This window comes from Saccoglossus kowalevskii, chromosome 11, assembly GCF_978046115.1.
Source record: "Saccoglossus kowalevskii chromosome 11, keSacKowa6.1, whole genome shotgun sequence".
Lineage (NCBI taxonomy): Eukaryota > Metazoa > Hemichordata > Enteropneusta > Harrimaniidae > Saccoglossus > Saccoglossus kowalevskii.
Window position 1 is genome coordinate 4,641,953 of NC_140651.1, and position 16,018 is coordinate 4,657,970.

General features: G+C 35.7%; 1 protein-coding gene across 1 annotated transcript; it reads left to right on the top strand.

Annotated features, from left to right (window-relative positions):
* Positions 1-4,102: 4,102 nt before the first annotated feature.
* LOC100371131 (snake venom 5'-nucleotidase-like) lies at positions 4,103-10,428 on the top strand. The gene is made up of 8 exons (XM_006823389.3): positions 4,103-4,444; positions 7,119-7,332; positions 7,602-7,793; positions 7,929-8,132; positions 8,486-8,737; positions 9,271-9,426; positions 9,554-9,760; positions 10,239-10,428. Exons 1-8 carry the CDS (start codon positions 4,103-4,105, stop codon positions 10,412-10,414), a joined length of 1,743 nt encoding a protein of 580 aa, XP_006823452.2. The 3' UTR covers positions 10,415-10,428.
* The last annotated feature ends 5,590 nt before the right edge of the window (positions 10,429-16,018 follow it).

Genomic DNA, 16,018 nt, shown 5'->3' on the forward strand with positions numbered 1-16,018 from the left:
CTACAGTTTTCAAAATTTATAAAATAATTACTGGTAACAAACTGTTCAGAGCAGTTAATTTTGGTGGGCTTCAATGCGAGTCGTTTTGTGAGTCGGGTTAAGTTGTTTCTACGTATAGCAGCGACAACAATAACAAGTGTGGTGCCCGCGAATTCGTGTGCCACTGACCTGATGAGTATACGTGGTGCAATACATAACAACTAGGTTTGTAGGACGGGCCGTTGTGGTGTAGTGGGGAGCGGGTCTGCTCCCCGGGTCTGCTTACAGTGACAAAGGGGCATTCGCCGAGAGTTTCCAATCGTGTACTCGTCAAATTCAACTTCATAAAAAAAATATATATTTATTTTAAATTTCAATTGTATTTACACTCTCTAGGTACCTGGATATACGGTCACACTTAGGTAAAACAAACACAACCCACAATAATAAATATCCCAGGTAACAGGTCATCATGGCGCAGTTTCTTTAGTGATCCTCGAGTCTTGCATGGAATCACATATATCAGGTGCAGTCAATGGAGTTCATCGGAAAAGCTGTTCCAAGGAAATTTTTTGAGGGCAGGAGATTTTTTGTAGGGGGCGGGAAATATCAGTACCCCCCCCCCCCCAGTGGGCAGGGCAGATTTAAAAAAAATGCAAGTACGGGGAAACCTTTTTTTAGTAGGTGTACTTACATAGTACTTACATAAAAAAATATCGCAGGGTGGGCAAAACAGCCTTTAGGGCATAGTGTAAAAAAACGCATTTGAGGAAATAAAATCTGCTAAATGTGAGCAGCCGTGTGCTATCAATAACTGGAAATGCGAGTCACCTACTGATCTGCTGAGTGGTTAATGTATTCAAGTAGTCCAGAGAAGCCATTCTTTTAATGAGGGGAGGGGAGAGATGAATTTGGTCAGCAGGAGGGCAAGAAAGGCAAGTTGGCGGTAGGGGAGTAGGCAAAAAAGTGTTTTTTTAATGAGGGCAGGGGAAAGATGAATTTGGTTAGCAGGAGGGGAAGAATATTTTTTTTTCAGGTTGAGGGTAGCTTATGAACAGCTTTTAATTCCCCTCTTTCCTTTATATTAAATAGCATACTTCAAAATGCCTATAAAATAAATGTTGTCCCAGAGAATTGACTATTTCAATTTATTGCTCGTTGTCTGCATCTGATATATTGGCTTAATCCTATTAAATTGAGGGGTTGGTTACAAAATGTTGATCTTCTAATCATTAGGGCTGTAACATTTAAAGTTGTTTGTTGTCCTCACATTTAGAGTTTGTATTACCTTTAGAATTGATAGTTATTACATTTGGGGTTGTTATATTTTGAGTTGATCTTTATTATTAAATTTCGGTTTTATTATCTTTGCGTTAGATCGTTTTTACATTTAACCATATAGTTACATACATAATACTGTTAAAAGAACTTGAACTTGAAAGTCAATGACAAGAGTGGATAAGCTACATGCAAGACTCTATGCGCAAGTTCTATCATCGCAGAATACGTAGAATTCGGCTACAGCGGAATCATTGTCACTGAATTATCAAACTACTGTGTCAAATTTTACACACCAAACTCAAAATGTTTTATTTGTGTCACTTTGATGGACACTACACCTGTAATACAAGACAAAAATGGTTTAAAAATAGTGCAAAGATATAACAATGCAGCACGCGGAATGTCAATATATAACATTTTATTTTAATTAGTGCAGTATATAAAAATGACTGCCAATTAATAATCACTGTTTAGGTACAGGTCTGAAATGAACATGACAAAATTGTTCTGAAATAAATACCACTATGGATAAAACAAAACTTGATTTTGTTAACTTCAGCACGAAAAATACTTCCACATGTTTTAAAAATAAAACAAAAATATTTGTGATTTCATTGTTTCTGTATTATTATTGTCCATAGCAAAAACGTGGTTTAAATGAAAATGGACTGATTACAAGGTACTGAATTGTGTAATATACTATGTTATATTCAGAATTCAAGTGAAATACAATACCGTATTTACTATATTAGAAGCGCATGTGTTATTTATTGTAAATGACAGAGGTGAGTCTCTGGAAGTAATTCGAAGATTGTTCATACCGATAAATTTGAAAAACGATAAAAACAAGAAAAAAAGAGAAATGTTGCGCAGAATTGATAAAGAAAACTAAAATTGAGATTTGAGGAGGATGGACGTTTAAGCAAAGCTAAGAGTCAATGGTTGATAGATGAACATCAGAAAAGAGAGGTTTGGATGGTGGTCATGCATGCAAAGCAGGACGAGAAAAATGCATAATGTCTGAAAAAAAACGTATGAACAGGGAGAAGATGAACCGTGTATATGGAGAAATAGAGAGTAGGCGAAACTCACTCACGAAAACTGGGATGATGACTATGAGGTTAGCAAAGTTGGTTCAACACAAGAGGTGTTTAGTAGAGCGAATACACCCACCAGACCAGAGCGACTCGTGTCACCCGGAATTAAGCTAGGTAGCTGACTTTGTAAACAAAAGAGAGGAAAACAAAACAAATTAGAGGCTTCACACAATAATGTTTCAAGTTCCATATGTGGTTAATCAGACCATATGACTAGAGACTGCATAGACAACAAACGACAGAACCAAATATGTTATTTATTGTAAAAGAGGGCGACATTACTCCAGGAATTGTCCAGGAAAACATTGCTAAACAGAGCTGTGTCCGAGTGGAACGTGATCGGCCTGCCAGGTATAAACATAGATAAGTATGATGACAAAACAAAAACGACAAAGAAAAAGGAAAGAAAAACCCGAGATGTAGATGTATCCACTCCCAACTGATGCAGTCATACATTGGTTGCATAATCTTAGTAATCACAGTGAGTAGTCATAGTACACATTGCTTAATGGATACAAATTCACAAGTGGCTACATTGAGTAAGTGGTTTTATGCACATTTTTTCTGGTTGCACTTTTGACATGTGCACTGCTGATTTATGAATACCGGGTGCTTAAGACCAAGCTGTACCTGTCTGTATTGAGAGTCTTAGAACTTCAGATAGGACTACCAGCGTCGATATATGGCATAGAACAGCCATTGCTGCCATGGTAGTGGTAGTACACGATGTATTGAACATTGGGTACAAATGTGTTAGAGCTACGAAGGGTAAGTGGCTAGATAAAGACAAATCACAAAGAAATTGAAAAGATTTCTATTCCAAGGAAAAGTCCAGACATTACTTTGCTGGTATAATTGGATCTGCACATTCCTTAAAGAAACCTGTTACTATCCGATCTCAAGACAGTATCATCGGAATAGATAGATTACCCTGTAAGACTGCAGATGATGATTATTTAGTAATAGTCAAGTCTGCATCAACACCCAGTTGTAAAGCGACAGCCAGCCCAATCGTAATGTTAATTCACTTTCAGGTAGATCAGTCAACAGTTCCAGTCAGGCTATCACTGTCACTTGGGGCTGAAAATCAATAAATACTATTTTTTGTAAATCTTCAGCTATACGTATATAAATAAACGCTGTGGTGTTGTTCAATAAAAAAAAACGTACTAGGAATAAACCTATGTGTGTACATGTGCATTTTATCCATCTTCAATGCATAAACCCCACTTTTACGAGACCCCTCGATAAGTCGCGGTTTTTGTTTGGATCCCGCCACCTACGACTTAGCCAGGGACCACTTTGTACTTCTCGGTCGTTGTCTCCTTTAGCCATTTAACGGCCAATAAAATACACAATGCGACGAAACATAAGTTCTGTGTAGTTAGTTTAACATATGCGAGAAATTGGGGGGGGGGGGTCACAGTTATAGAATAGCAGAATGACTATGATTTAAGTAATTATAAAGTCAACAATACTTCGGTAACGAATTGGAATGTGTTTGACCATGTAAAACAAATTGCACTGGGCAGATATGCGAATATACTGCTCTCCCCGTATATTCACCCCTCAGAATCATTGCACCCCTCTTTGTTAAATGGGGTATTCTCAAATAAATACAATTTAGATTTAGATTGTAAATTTGTTTTAGTGAGTTACAAGGTACAACCCACCTCACATGGTAGCGACAGTGGCCTGGTATATACCTAAATCAACACGTGGGAATACGTTATCTGTGAACCAATATGTGGTTGTACCGTTGTCCGTCAGCGTTTATAGCTTTTTTGTGCATATTACCTTATGCGTTATGCGACTACAAACTGACTTTACTTCACACAAATGACGTACATGCAAGGTTTGAAGAAACCGATGTCAATTCGGGGTCTTGTGACGAATCTGAGAAAGCTGCCGGGGAGTGTTATGCCGGTGTGTCTCGTCGAATGACTGAAGTGGAAAGAATACGAGAACGTGATGAAAATGTACTGCTATTAGACGCTGGTGATGAATACCAAGGTACCATGTGGTTCTTTGTTTACAAAGGCAAGGCTACGTCACACTTTATGAACTGGCTTGACTACGATGCTATGGTGAGTATCTAAGTATAACATAATAAAACCAGCCAGAATCAATCAAATTACTCGAAACAGGAAAACAATCGTGACATTTCGTATAATGTAAATTTCCATCTTAAGTGACTCACTGAAAGTTTCTCCAATCAGATCTAAATAATCCTATTACCAGACAAGATAAGGAGGTGCTCGTTGCAGACATACTCACAAATAAGGAACCATGTACCATTAACTGTAATGTGTGCTTTGGGTGCTGATCAAGTCTAGTTAACTTTTTTGTTTGGGTTTTTCTCAAGTAATTTTTCTTGGCCTCTTGGCTTGGCTCTTTAGTAAGGAGCCGACCTCAGATAACCCACTAAATTTACATTAGTCAATCATATTGATATCCTCATTATAGCCATAACATCGACCCTTGACACAATTAATATGAACATCACCCCTAAAGTTTTCATTACTAAAAAATATATTTAGTATTGCCGTCTAACCTCACAAGCTTGCACGAAAGACCAGCGCGGTCATTCTATACATTCCATGTTTTAAATGAATACACATATGTAGGTAACCCCTATGTTGACAGAGACCGCCCACTTACACCCTAATGAGCTTACACATGTTGAAGTGTTGACTCAAAATACAGAGTCAACGAAATCTAAATTTCACAAAATAAAATCACCACATTAACACTAGTCCACTTTTCTTGACTGAAGTTTTTTTTTAAATACAAGCCATAGTAAGTTAAACCATATAAATAAATAATGATGTTAATTCATTACTTTTACTGGTACTAGTATTCTGGTACTATTGTTAAATACTACTATTATGAATTTAAAAAAATATGTAAACAAATGGTCATAATGTTCTGGTCGATGTCAGGTCACAACATAAAATATCGGCGCTTCATCGATGTACACGTAGACGTTACTTTATTCACCTACCCGTCGCTTTTTCGTTCACGAACAAAATCAGTCGGTGTCAGGTGATAATTAATGTTTTAATTGATGTGAGGTCATTTCACTATAGAATAGGGGTTATACGTAATCACTGTTAGAACACAGCCTGGTCAACTCGATTCAATATTTCAATAGTATATTTTCAAAATAATGGGTGAATATACCAGTAGTTGGCAATCACTAAGTATATTTATTGTATGTCTAGCAAACTGTCTACCTAAATTCTGTCGTCAATACTTGCCCGGAGCTGGTGTTGTCTGTTGTAAAAAAAACAGAGCGATAACTGTAGTTCCTTTTATCTGTGTCCTTTAAAAACGTGACATGTATATCAGCGGGCAGTTGACTACGATTCTTGTCATTTATTGTGAAGTACGTCGAAGTTAATGGAAAGTCAACATAACCAATCATGGGTTGACCAGTAAGGAGAACGTGTTGACATTCATTCATATCTATCCCCATTAAAATTGACATTCGTTGTGCTTGTATTATCTCGGAATGTAGTACATGTACATTATATTGTGTTTTGATGAATAATCGGTATGTACATTGTTGAATAGATATTATTGGGGTGAAAATTCCAATTTGCTGTACGTAACATGCAATCAAAACCGTATAGGTATACCTACAATGCACGGCTAAATGTACAGCAATTATCATTTCCTAAGTTCATATAATTCATACTGCAGCATTGCTGGCAGTTGAATATCATGATATCAAATATTGGCACCAATTACATGTTTACGTTAAGGTCATTTTTCCGATAACCCAGTTACTGTTAGAGATGAGTAAATATGAAAGACGACATCCTATTCTTCCATGTGATAACGTTATCAGAGTAAATAAGACAAACTGCACGCGGCGACATGATGCATGTCGTATGTAAGATCACGCCACTATTAGTAAGGGGTCATAGCATAAAACGTGTATCAAATTATGTCACGCATTATACTTTATACGTTTGGAATTAATTGGAATAAGAACGACGAGCTCAGCTTTTTATGATTATTTGACTTGTCATAAACAACGTATATAATACATAAGTGACGGCACCGTTGTTTATGTTATGTAAAAATGTACTTAACTGATACTATCACATGCGATTTCATTTGAGTATTTGTAATCTCAACATATGAAATATGACCTTCCAGGGTTGATGTTGATTCAATAAAAAAAACGTATTCATTTGTTTGTCAGTGACGTAACTACAGTGGTAGGGACTATGACAGTTCGCGTTGTTAAATAAGTATGGGTAATTACCAGTGCAACTTTAGAGGGCGTTGTTTATGTCTGAATATATCTGTATTGTATATTCGTATTGTATTTGTATTTTCAAGGTTTTTTTGAATGCAGACTAATTTCTTTATTAGTTTAATATCACCATAGGGAATATTTGTCTTATAACCACTGGCGCGAGTTTGCCTAACAAACCAATAATTTTGTTTTGTCTCAACATAGAATCATTCTATATCTCTATATTAAAAAATCAGCAAATTTATTTGCGGATATAATACGTTGTTTGTTCAATTTACACACAAGGGTTGGAAAAACGGCGTTACTTGGAGACAGTGTAGACAATGTGTTCACAATGTTGGCGATTACCTCTTGTGTTCTTGTCCAAAATGCACGTTAATAAACCCATCGCAAAGATGTGTGATGATGGCTTATTTCTCTCGTGTCTCCTTGTCTTGTATTGCACAATATTGCCACAGTTTAAAAACTGGGTGTAAATCGATCTGTTTTAGGCAATTGGAAATCACGAGTTTGACAATGGAATTGATGGTCTCACGCCTTTTCTAGACAATGTAACCTTCCCTGTATTGAGTGCAAACATCGATGATACTGATGAACCAAGCATACAAGGCAAATACAGCAAGTCTACTGTACTGACAAGTGGGAATGAGAAAATTGCTATTATTGGGTACACAACAACTGAAACACCAGTAATTTCTAGTCCTGGTAAGTTTTTATTTATAAACTTATCATGCATCTAGATGTGGATGCCGCATGATTGTAATATCATACAGCGATGTTGTGAGATTGAAATGTACCATTATTTTCACTAAGGAAGGTTTTGCTGATTGGGTAATGTTCCTTTCTGTGGGATCTGTTCTTAAATGTTGTTTTAACCATAACTTATGCAACATATTGTCGTATTATATCGACGCCATGATTTGTATGGCGATCAAATAACCAATCCATCATCTAAAGTAATTATTTGGTTCTAGGTAAATTGAAGTTTTTAAATGAAGTCGATGCCATACAGCAAGAGTTGAACCGACTGAAGAATGAAGATCCAACCATCAATAAGTTCATTGCTCTAGGCCATAGTGGAATTGTTGTTGATATCGAAATTGCTAACAAGGTTGTAGGCATTGACGTTGTTGTTGGTGGGCACTCCAATACGTTTTTGTATACTGGTAGGTTTTATTCAAAGATAAAATATAAGTTGGGCTGGGTTCATAAACTTATCGTTAAGTTTCAACGGCCATTTTGAGTTAAATTAGTAACGAGGTTGACACATCTTTAACGAGATATTAATGTTTGCATTTCAGGGGTTCCTCCATCAACAGAGGTTCCTATGGACGAATATCCTATATTAATCCACCCACCTCATGATAGTAATCTTGATGTTCTTGTTGTACAAGATTATGCCTATGGAAAATATCTTGGAGAATTGGAAGTGACTTTTGACGACGACGGCAATTTAATTGGTTGGCATGGAAACCCAATACTATTAGACAATAGCACAGCAGAAGGTTAGCATTGTTTTGAATATTGAATGGATAAACATTGTTGTTGAGTTTTTTATCCCCTTATCGTCATATTCAAAACTATTGATTTTATGTGTGGTTCAGAAGTTGTACATGGTAGGTGTACGAATTTTGTAAACTCACAAAGGCCGTTTGACAATTATAATGCTATAATAGCATTCTGTTAAGCAAAATTATTTGTGAAAATTAATGGTAGTAATGGGTAAGTAAATTTGCTTGAGAAACAAAACAGAACCGACTTCATTTTTATGAGAGGCATGATGTTATTTAAAACAGAACTAATTATATTATCGTAAGAGACATACTTCTCAAACAGGAAAAACTATAATGTTGTCTAGACCCAGATACATTGAGTGAAATTATGAAATGGACACAGCCGCTGGAAGAATACAGATACAACATAATAGGACGAACAAACGTGAATTTAATTGGTGATCGAATGGTGTGCCGATTAGAGGAGTGCAACATGGGTAATATGGTAACAGATGCTGTTATACATGAAAATATAAAGTACCCGGATGAAGTCAAATGGAACCACGTTTCCATGGCAATTTGGAATAGTGGCGGAATAAGAGCTTCCCTTGAAATAGGTATGCATATAAGATTTTCCTATTTCTATGTTATTCAGATTCTTAGTTGTATATGTACAGTAACGACATATCTTTCTTTCTTTCTTGTCATTCTATGGGCTTTACGTGTAACACATTGAAAGGGTCAACATCACTATATCTTAATCGCCAAAAATTTACATTTAGTAGTCAAATAATGCGTTTAAAATGTGTTAAGAACATCAAATAAATAAATAATTACACTAAATATCATACTAAAGCATGGTTATCACAAACTATATCCCCTCAGACATCACAATACAACAAAGAAACTCACTACTACACTTTATATAGAGTATAACACTAATGACGCATTGGTTTTATCGGTTGGTTCCTAACTGAACTATTACACAAGTTACCTAAATAACGGTATGATAGTATCCCTACAAAATGCTCGAAAATAACATTAGTGTTAGTGTAGAGTCAAGAATTCAAATGACACTAGTGATTTATATCATTAAACTTTATCAGTCAATGACGAAATATAATTCTTGTACTTTTTTACAATATCTCAGGTGATATTACTGTGGCCGAATTAATGACTGTATTTCCGTTTGGTAACACTGTTGATATAATAGTGCTGAAAGGAGAACATTTACTTGGAGCATTAGAACATTCTGTACATAGATATAGTGCAATTCAAGCGCATGGAGAATTTCTTCAAATGTCAGGTACGTATTGAAGTTATATCACTTATCTAGCATGTTATGTATGTGTTTGTTCGTAGTGTATATTATCGTACGGAGTTCGCCGTATCCAGAAACGTAATGAGACTAAATATATACCGCTACTTAATAGGGATACGAGTCGAGTATGACATCACTAGACCATCTGGAGATCGGGTTGTCGACGTCCAAGTTCAATGTGTCGAATGTGAGAACCATGTTCCCGTATATGAACCGCTAGATTTGAATAAAGAATATGCAGTTATCACAACAAATTTTATTGCAAACGGAGGTGATGGATATGATGTGATCAGAGATAATAAGATAGAGCACGAAACAGGTAAGACAATAATATGAAAAGAAATGTAAGTGTATCATAATTAATTAAAGAATTAAGTTAACAAAAAAAAAACGCGACGAAGATTGTCATCACTTTCAAATTAATTACACTGAATGTTCAAACTCTTTTCTCTGCACTCTATTCGTTAATATGTATTATCATCATAAGATGGTGGTCGGTTCAGATGCTTAGGAAATTGTTTTATACTCGTGCTAATGAACAGAAGTGTGACTGAATTGTCTGTGATCGTTTCTCAATTGATCAGTTATATTATATAATGAACAGGCTTCAAATTATAATGGTTCTCTGATCCACGGCATCTAGTAAATGACATATGAGATGTGTAGATAAATTCACAGTGAATTATACACCATATTCAGGTAACCACCAGAACCGCTTGATTCAAGTTCACGGCATATGAGAATAATATTTGCTCATTTAAACTATTGACATGTCAATATATTTGTTGTGATTTTAGGCAGCATGGAACTAGAGGTAATAGCAGACTATATAGAGACATTATCGCCTTTATACAATGGCCTAGAATCTCGAATACAGTTTGCAGACACTATTAGCGCCGCCGCATCTTACTACAAAGAAATGGATTTGATGGCATTCACAGTTTTAGCAGTATTTACTTATTTTATTAATTAAAATTAGAAGTTATTTTTCATAAATTAAGTTTATCAACCCAGTTGTTGATAAACTGATAAGGGCTGTCCTCAGTATATATTGTGGAATTTGTTTTGTACTTTTATTTGTTCAATATGATTTATTTCATTTATTATAACATGAAAACATAAACTAATAATACAGATGTTAATAAGACGCATGCTGGTGATTATCTATATTCAACTTGACAAGTGATATCTCTATTCTCCGCAAATCCAAGATGTGAAATAAAATGTGTGACTAGAGACTATTATATTCAAGATATGTGCAAGTGCATACATTTGTACAGTGTATTGGGTGTGATTCATATTGTGTAAGATCAACAAATTGCATGTTTGGGATAGATATTATAAACATATATTACATGACTTATAAATAGATTGTTTACTAATTGTATTTAACAACGATTGGCTGGTCGCATGTTTACTCTACTACGCCTTAAAGTTTTTAATAGAATTTTTAAGTCTTTGTAAGCGTGGACAGAGAGAAGGAGGCAGCGAAGGGTTACCTCAGCTGACCGTTTGATGAATAAAGCTGGACTCTCTGTAATTAACTATTGGATATTCAAACTGGAAACAGATGAAACAAAAATCTAACAATTTATGATAATAAATTCGACTATAACGTCTTCTCGCTGTCATTTAAAAACGCTTTAGTCATTGTAAATATAACCAATTGATTTGTTCATTCAACACTGAGGCAAAATCTTTAACAAAAACGAACTTTTAGCAGTCAATACAATTTTAGATTTTTCTATAAACCGGTGCATACTAATTGGCTAATTTACATAATAATCAACTAATGTAAGCATATTTTTCGATATCCTATCTAGCTTGCTTGAATTTCTTGTAACTTGCATACTGTTTTTTGTAGTTTTGTGAATGCACTACTCTGCTATCAGTATATATTAATTAGCAAATTTGCTACCAATTAACTACTTCCACATTTTGGTTCTGTCTGAGGCTGACCAATAAAAGTTGATTATTGTTACTACTTGTTAATATTCTTCGAATTTGTATCGACCCGTCAAAAACAAATTGCATATTTATTGGTTGTTCTCTTTTACGAATTTGAATCAATGATACCTGAAAACCCACTTTACTCTGCTCTTGTTTGGCTTGATAGTCAAGACAATTTACTAGGTGCCATCAATAACAACCTCTCTTGGGTTGCTAGCCGTCCTAAAAATTATGAAGTGTTTGTCTTGAAATGTGTTGCTTTATTTCAAAAGCATAGAAATAAACATACCTATTGAGTATTTCTTGATTATAAAAAATATGTGATAGTGGTATTTAGAGACTGATTTGCTCTGTGGTTATTCAGGGAGTATTATTGAGAGTAATAAAACACGTATGTGATCTTATTGGTATTGAAACTGATATTTTGTAATCAATAGAAGAGCTGTAAACGGGAATATGATTATATCTGATTGACCTTTGGGAATTTAGATAAATAAAATACTAATTAATGACTTATCGATGTCGATGATGCCATACTCAAGGCATCAAATGAGGCGGCGCAACTATTTTCAGTGTTTCATGCAACCTCTGGAATAAAACTAATTTCCTAATGAAATATATAAACAATTGAATATAGAACAAATATTATTTTACTGGACCACATTTACATTCTAGAAGATAGAACAAACTCAATATCTTATTCACTGCAATTAAAAAAAATCGTCATTAATATTAACTCAATAGATGTTGTATTTATAAGTTTTAATACTGAATAAGACTGCAATGCAGAAAGTCTTGAAAATGCAAAGCTTAAAGACATTTTATGGGCAAGAATAAAGCAAACACGGCAGCTTGTGCGACTTAGAATGAATACCAAGGACATTTGGTATGGACAAAAGAGTGTTGCACAAGCTTATGTAGTAATGAAATTCAAAACCATTCAGTTGTTTTTTCTAACATATCAATAATTCATCATTGTAGGATTCCCTACAGACGATAAGGCGATTTCCCTGACTTCTCAATATCCATAATTCGGGAAGTTCCTGGGATTCACATTCTAAACTTTTCAGAATGCAGTATTGCTGGGCATTAATAAGTTGAAATGAAATCTGTGTACAGATATTTTGCTACTGTCTATATGTAGTGTGAGAAATAAGCGCCATGATGAAATTAGTGAAGTGATCGGAAATCCCCAGGAAATCCTTTATCCCATTCATTAGGCGACATACACAACTATATGTAATAATATATGCATTAGTATATGCTTCGCATCAATGATATGGCCTTGGCATAAACGTTCCGATGATCATGATAAGTGTCGCACGCAACGTAATATTACCGTAATTGGTATAGTACAGGTGTGATGGTTCAAATACCAAAATGGCAACAGTAACAAAAAGACTTCCCTGGCGGCGATGATAAAATACGAACACGGAGCCAACAGATGAGGTTTCAACTGGTACTGGTATTATTATACTCTGCAAACATCAAGTACAATAACGCGGTAAAACTCCACTACTCCAATAACTAGATACTTAAACTCCAATACAATTCAACGAGATCTCCGATCTGATCTCAGTGCTGAACAACTCCCCTATATATACCCACACTGTCTATAAATAGACCATTACATCAGCATACATAATGAGTCTGGAACTTACTACAAATTTCTAGAATGTTCCATTACCTTCTATTGCCTTCTACAGTGTCCTATTACCTATTCAACCAGCTTCTAAAAATTCCACCCAGACACAGTACGGTTCTAGAACATTCTCAGTCACACGGAAGTGGTAAACAAGTCGTTTGCGACAATAAGCTACCAAAATAGTTTTATAGAAAAAGTTGGTTATACTTCACAATATCACCATTTTGGCAAACCAATATAACATACTGTAGTAACATAACTAGCCACTTTAATGTTAATGCAAGAACAGTCACAGAATTATCTAGTACTCCGCCTCTTTGCAATCAGCCTTTGAGTCCAGAACCCTTAATATTATTTTCTTAGTCTCTTTTCAAGTTTTGATCTGTCATAGTCGGCAAGGTACACTTCCTTGGAAATATAGGTTCAGTTGCTAAAAATGCTACTATATCTATACAGCATCTGAAAGCACAGACATGGGCAATTACTGTAGTAAATATGTCATAAATATATTTGTTTCAGAGATTACATTAGATTATTAAGGTATATGTTGCTATGGTTGTTTTTTGTAATGCTGACTACTGAGAATAGCCCCATTTAACACATTCAGTCGTGCGGACGACATATGGAATGCAAAGTGCGCTAGCTGCACTGTAGGTTGGAAAAGTGCGTTCTTTTTGTTTCTGATACGCAGTTACGACCACAAACGCTAGAGACATGCTACCGACAACAGATTCTAAGCCTTCAGATGATGTTGTTATAGTAACATGCAATCTGAATCACAATTTCAACCTGTTGCTACCTCAATGCACAACAACTCGACACTTTGCGTGCTTTAAATTAAAATCTGCATATCCCAACGTTTGGAAAGCCCTTTTCGGTTGCATGTTTGGAAAACACAATAACACCATCATTGTATACCAGGTAAATATTCATATTACAACGCCCTATGATTTCTCTATCATCCTTCAGTGTGTATTTTCAGCATTTACCAAACAAAATGAATAAGTGATATAATAGAACAGATGGAGCGGAAAACTTAGCCTTTGTCCACACACAATCATCTGGTAAAAATGATCTTTATGTCTATGGTGCAGAACCATACTTCTTGCAAAATATTCATTCCTCTATTCTGGTTAGTATGTATGCATCATGTATAGTTTGGTTATTCAATCACATACAATCTACACAATACCGCGTTGATTCGTCTTTTTTTAGTCATCTCGACCATTCATAATGAACGTGATTCTTGAATGCCTCTTGAATGAATAGTTTCCTACATATCTGGTTATGTACCTAATCACAATATATGTCAGGAATCCATTGGAATGGCTGTTCAACAATTTTCTGTTGATCACAGCAACTCAAAACCGTGTACATCTCGAAAAAACACGGATAATCGCACTGCAATTCTGGCGCGGCGTTGTGTTGCAATAACAGTAACATTGTTGGATATTACGCGCACAGCGACTAAGCCCAAAAGTTGAAACAAGCAAGCTTATTGCGTGGTCAAAAATGAAAGGCGATATACAGATGTTTGAACAATAACAATCTATGTTGGGTCCGTGGCTAATGACGGTCAAGTAAATTTCTAATATTTTCTGGAATCTAACATTTTGGTTTTTGACGTAATTTTATGAATTTGTGGTATGTAATCACAATTTAGATTCTAGCAGTGGTTTTCGAAGTTACACCTGCGGTGGCGACATTTAGTTTTCAACAATAGGATTCTGCAATGAACGACGGAAATCAAAATCCTACTTTCAATTTGGGACGTTTCATTTTATTGATTCGCTAGAGGGCTTTTTCGGTTATTTGCACATTTTCAGTGGCGAGCCCAGCAAAGCACATACTACAACTTTACCAGTCAGCTCTGTTTCGTATGTGACGTTATTATATTCCAGAACTAAGCCACGCTAACCGTTTTGTGGCCTTGCTAATTGAAATTGAGATAGCAAAAAATGTTGAGATTGAGTATATGAGTTTTCTTGCCAAACAAGGGACTTCTCACGGCGGGATGCCGGTTGGCCCTCAATATCCGACCATAGAGGAATTACTGAAAGAAGCGTGCGACGATTATGTAATCGCATCGTGGCATACACCCGCTAATAAGTGGATCGCATTGTAAATGAGGCCGACTGTGAACTAAAACATTGCACTATCCAACGGCAACTCCAAAATATTATATCACTCAACACTAGTGCGATTTTGAAAACAGGATAAGACTTTTGAATAATAATGACAGTGAACAAAGTTTCAACAAATAGCGTGACACGTGAACAAATTACCGGATGATTAATGTTCGATTAAATTGCCCTGCGGGAACGTGATATTGTTTTGTATTCCTTACTTTTGATGTTTAATTATGCAAACATTTCCACACGCTTCCTCAAAATATAAAACGTACCAGAAAATAAACTGAGACGTCCCCAACCTTATTCTGTCTCAGAATTCTCAGACAGAGCAGCTAATTTTCGTTACAGACAATGAAAATGTGTACTGTTCTATAGTGAACATTACAGGTCACCCACGAGATAATCACGTAGACGAAGCATGGGAAGATAACTGACTGGATACATTGTTGATTTCGCTTGCCTTTGATCTATTATCGTTGGACCCGTGACAGTATTCCCCCTCGCACTATCTGTGGAATCATAGCCCTATGTTGCCGACCGCATTATACACGTGACTGACTCTGGCCGGCCCATAGGGCTATGGAGCCTTGTGCGACTGAATACCGGTTAAAATCCACATGCCAAATTTTTTCTTCGCGAAAATCAAATTTTAAGACCTTCGAAAGTACTCACTATGTTTATTTACTTCCAAACAATGACCAGAACCTATTTGCGCTGTGAAATGATGAAGGTGTTCATAAAAAATGACTTTATTTATCGTACACCGAGTCGCAGAAAAATAACAATACAAAAGACGTCATTTTGTATTCCAGAGTTCATAGCAAATTACGCGAGACCTATAATTTTTCAC

What these genes read in the sequence shown, in the direction of transcription:
- LOC100371131 (XM_006823389.3), top strand. Translation starts at nt 4,103, where the DNA reads ATGTGGTTGTACCGTTGTCCGTCAGCGTTTATAGCTTTTTTGTGCATA. An exon ending in ACCAGTAATTTCTAGTCCTG is followed by an intron (nt 7,333 to 7,601) that starts GTAAGTTTTTAT and finishes ATTTGGTTCTAG; the next exon opens with GTAAATTGAAGTTTTTAAAT. An exon ending in AAGAGCTTCCCTTGAAATAG is followed by an intron (nt 8,738 to 9,270) that starts GTATGCATATAA and finishes ACAATATCTCAG; the next exon opens with GTGATATTACTGTGGCCGAA.